We start from the raw sequence: 4,686 nt of genomic DNA, 5'->3' as shown, positions 1-4,686 counted from the left end.
GTCAATATGAGGTACCAGAAGAACAGACAAACATCATGCACACATGGCTCAGACCATGACTCCAGGGAGCTTCAAAACAAAAAAGGCTCCTAAAAGAAAGCTGATCTTTTAGAGATCCTAGTTTTGTGCTCCTGACCAAGGCAGTGTGCAAGTATGCACGCCTGTGGGCAGTAGTTGCAAAGTAACTCCAGTACCACGGAGTGTGTACTTACAGACTTCAGTGAAGGGGTCACCTTTATTTCAGTCTCTCACAACCGTAAGCATGTGAAGGTGCCAAATAATCTTACCAGAAGACAGGAGAGCAAAGGAGACTCCTACAACAGTGCGGGACAGGACAGGGTTGGGCTTGGAGGAAGAGCCAGAAGGCAAGTGGGGGGATTCTTGTAGTGTAGCTGCATTGGTCAAGCTTGGTAACAGAAAAGAGAGCACAGACACCAAGCTGTCCTATGGAATTTGGCTATTCAAGCACCCACATGAACAGTGGAGTTCATGGCTGCACCCACAAGGTGAGGGACATGAGGATGGTATGACATCTAGTCCCTGAGACCAACCAAACTAGAGGCTTATCAGGGCTGAAGAACAACATTGTAACCACATAGAATGCAGGGAACTAAAGTTTCTACAGAAACAAGAGCACTACCCAAGAGCCCTGATGTCACACAACAGTAGAGCACATGCACCCTAAGGAAAAAAAAAAAGAAGCTATAAGCTTAAGATATGGAAGATATAGGCATCAGGAGCAAAAACGCTAATGTTTCCTTCCTGGGCTTTTCTACAGAGTTTAATCTGTGGATCACGAGTAATTAAACTAACCTGAAATGCTGCTTTCATTGCAGACAGTCTGTCTCCCATTGCCCCAGTGGATGGCTTGTATGCCTCATAATTACTCATCACATTGCTGTTGTTCCCACGGTCCTGAGGTGAAAGCAAAAATGAAACTGAATAGTTTTACCCAACCAAACACACTTTTCACCTCATCTTATGTGCAAGCTCAAGTACTGGATGTTTCTCTGCCCTTTTAGGATGTCTTTCACAGAAGATCACAGATCCACCAATCAGCTCTGAAATGCAGGCAATTGCTACTGACACTTTAACTGTGGTAAAACAGAAGTAGAGGCATGAAGTAAGTCGGAGTGCACGGATAAGAGATTTTTTGGGTCGATACCGATAGCCATTTTTTAAGGAGGCATTATCAGCCAATACCAATCCAATTTTCAATACATCATGGAGAGCTGTGTGCAGCTGGTAAGTCTGTTGTAGTGGAAGGGCAGTGGGGAGGGAAGAGGTGTGGGGGGGCAGATCAAGGCCCACTGTGGTGAGGGAGGAGTGGGGCTGGGGCAGATGCTGCCCAGCCAGGGCAGCGCAGGGCAGGGCAGGGCAGGGCATGGGATGGAGCTGCAGCTTGATGTGGGGTGTGGGGAGGGCAGCTCCCATTGCTGCGCACCCCCCAGATCAGCGCAGGGTGTGGGTGGGATGGGCTGCTGCTGCAGGCTGTGCTCAGGACAAACAGCGGCAATGCTGAGAGGGGGCTATGGGGAGGGGCTGCAGCCACCCCAAAATTCACCATAGCCCCCATAACCCTACTCCCAGTGGTGCCACCTGGCCCAGCCCCTCTGCCCGGAAGAACCCGACATCCCTGGCTCTGGCCTGCAGTGGCAACCACCCCACTCCTCCCCACACAGATCCGGGGGCACATGCCCCCCCCACCCGCCCCGCCACGTAGCGGTGGCAGCTACCCCCCCCCCCCAGATGAGCCATGGCTCCATGCCGTGCCTCGCACCCCGTGGGCAGCGCCTGCCCCATCCCTATTCCCCCCCTCACTGCAGGGGCCTTAATCTGCCCCCTCACACGTCTTCCCTCCCCCCTCCCCTTTCACCACAACAGGTTTACTAGCTCCATGCAGCTCTCCATGCTGCCAGGCTGTGCTCCTCAACACCTACGTGCTGCACTGCAGCTGCGTGCATGCACGGGCCATTTATCAGCCAAATTATCAACCACATCGGGCCAATTTCCAATACAGCCAACTTTTTTTTTTTTTTTTTTTTTATATATCAGTGCTGATCTGATATCAGACCAATGTATTGGCACACCTCTAGAAGTAAGTTGTAGTGACTCAGGCTGGAAACAGATATTGCCTTTGCCACCCTAAAAATGTTTATGGATGCCTGTGTGCTTTATGGCTGTCCAGCTGCTCCAGGCAGGAGCAGCTGGGACTACAGGGGACCAGATCCTGTACACCTCTGGAAATTCCCCTACTGGGATACTCCAAGGGCATGCAGGATCAGGTACCTGAAGTCTCAGAAGCACCTGCCAGGGTTCCCTGCTTACAGAGGCAGGTTTGTGCCTCAACCCTTGGGCTCTCTCTTTTATAGAAAGGTGCCCCAAGTCAGTTTAACCTGCAGGACCAGGCTTCTGAAGCCCCGGGAGCAGCAGGGGCTCAACCCTGTGAGAAAAAGGGCAATGTCCGTCACCCAGTAAAGTGGCTCAGCTGATTCTGCTCCAAGGATACCACCCATTTATAGCCTCAGTGGCCAAGAATGGAGCTCAGGAGTCCTGATGCCCAACACTCCCTGGCTAGGAACAGAAGTTACACATAAACTGGTTTAAATCATCAGACACTGGTTGAAACCTGTAACAGAACTGAAGTTCAGTGCACATAAACCAGTTTCAAAATGGATGAAACTGGTTTAAGATAAACCTGGTTGAATGTAGTATCAGACTTAACTAATTTGGGTCAGACCAGTTTATGAAACTTGTGTCCCAGACCCCTTCCTGGTTCAAGTTAAGTCACAGTCCCCCAGCATGCTTTCCAGCCCTGGGCTGGGCTGTCTGCTCCAGCAGAGAAGGGTTTGGGGGAGGCAACCCTGACTGGGGTTGGGGGGGGGGTGTTAAGCTTCCCTTCCCCCAAGTACAGAGCTGCCTTGCCCCACTAAAAAAAACTTACTACTGGCTGTGACTGTGGACTACAAATCCCAGAGACACCTGGAAGCAGGAAGAGGGAGCAATAAGCAACCCTGCAAAGTCCTGCTGCTGTGATTCTGGACTGCAAATCCCAGAGACCTCAGGAGCAGCAGGAAGAGGAAGTGAACAAACAGCCCATGCTGGCTATGTGCCAGAGAGATGCGCTTCAACACCCCCCCCCCCTTCCTTAGATTCTGGCCTGAGTCACTACAGGTATATATATATATGTGTACAAAAATATATGGCTGCATTTCCTAAATCAAAAGTAAATGTCTGTCCAGTTGTTCCTCTGTTTAATCTCTGCAGTTTAAAATAACCTGCAAAGACTGAATTGATTCAGCCTCAGGCTTTTTGACTGTCTGCACTTAGCCCCCAAGGCCAATTACCAACAGACTGAGAAGTCCATAACAGCAAAGATTCCTATCTGGAGGTTTACTCATAAAAAAGGAAAAGACATCTGGGGAAAAGCCTAATGTCAATGAGCAGAGATGGGCACAAATCCAGAGCAGAAGACTCCCTTTTAGATTCATCACTGCCCCTTAATAGGAACCAACAAGAAGGCAAAGTAAACTATTGCTGAGCAGGACATTTTTTCAATATTCTTACTGTTAAACTGTGCCCAGTATCAGGTCAGCAGTACGCAGTTTTTCTACTGCTAACAGGACTCTACTGACTGTTTTCAAATGTTGTAATGCAATTCCACAGTTTTAGGTGCCAAACACTTAATGTGTGGATGGATTTCCAGATCAAGTAGATTCAGTTACTGTGAAGGAATAGCTCTCGTCAGGGTACAGAGCTTTTCTGAAATAGGTAATTGCTTCATGAGTCAAATTAGAATCAAGTCCTCCCCCCCACCCCAAAGACCTATGTTGTAACTCTGAACAAAGTCACCTGTGGCAAAAAAGGTGAGCATGCAGCACAAGGAGCATTGTGTGAAATGCCTCCGAATCCTAGAAACAGGGTTTCAAAATTCTGAGATATTAAACCAAAATCAACTGAACCCTGTGTGGAGATCCTGTGAAGTTACCCTACCATAATTCAGGTTTTTCAATGTGAAAGATGCCAGTTATAAATTTATAGTTTCAAAGCTATGAAAATATCTCCCAATTCCTCTGTACTTACAGAATTTTCTGAGCCCAGGCCGGGGCGTTCACGGTATCCCAAGCCACCACCTCCAATGTTCAGCTTCTTGCCTTTTCCTCCCTTGAAACGGGATTTCCGGAACCACGGGTTCTGCATACAATAGGAGAAGGCTTTCTTAAATGTGAAAAAATCCCCCCATTGAATTTATCAATTCACCCCACTGACTGACCAAGCAGTTTTTAAAACCCAGTGGGTGAGAAGGTGCTGCAAAAACAGTATAAGGTTGGTAAGTCATGGGTCTATGCCCATAAGCTATCCCCAGGGTTTTATAAGAGATGGTTGCACCTGATGGATACCATACTTGTTGGCAGGGCGGGCTGCGTACAACTTTTCTCGGCAGGGGCTGGGCTCAGAGCAGGCACCAGAGACGCTGGGAGGATGCTGCATCTGCCCCAAATTTTGCCTCTGCTCCACTCCCAGCGCTGCCACCCCGGCTCTTCCCGGCACGTGGGTGGAGGCAGGGCGCTGAGCGGCTGGGGGTGTCAGCGCTGGGAGCAGAGCAGCAGCAAAGTATGGGCTGGATGCAGCATCCTCCCAGCAACACCTGTGCCCATTCCGATGCCAGCCCCCACCGAGAAGCGC

General features: G+C 49.5%; 1 protein-coding gene across 1 annotated transcript in view; it reads right to left on the bottom strand.

Moving 5' to 3' along the window:
* The window catches only part of DDX42 (DEAD-box helicase 42), a 38,554-nt gene that overhangs the window by 2,118 nt on the left and 31,750 nt on the right, over positions 1–4,686 (bottom strand). Inside the window, 2 exon segments of the mRNA XM_025196877.1 lie at positions 814–915; positions 4,084–4,194. Of these exon segments, the coding sequence (XP_025052662.1) occupies positions 814–915; positions 4,084–4,194 (213 nt within the window).

The sequence above is a fragment of the Alligator sinensis genome, unplaced genomic scaffold (genome assembly GCF_000455745.1).
Source record: "Alligator sinensis unplaced genomic scaffold, ASM45574v1 scaffold444_1, whole genome shotgun sequence".
Taxonomy (NCBI): Eukaryota; Metazoa; Chordata; order Crocodylia; family Alligatoridae; genus Alligator; species Alligator sinensis.
Note: the sequence above shows the minus strand (reverse complement) of the source record. Positions and strands in the feature narration are given on the sequence as shown.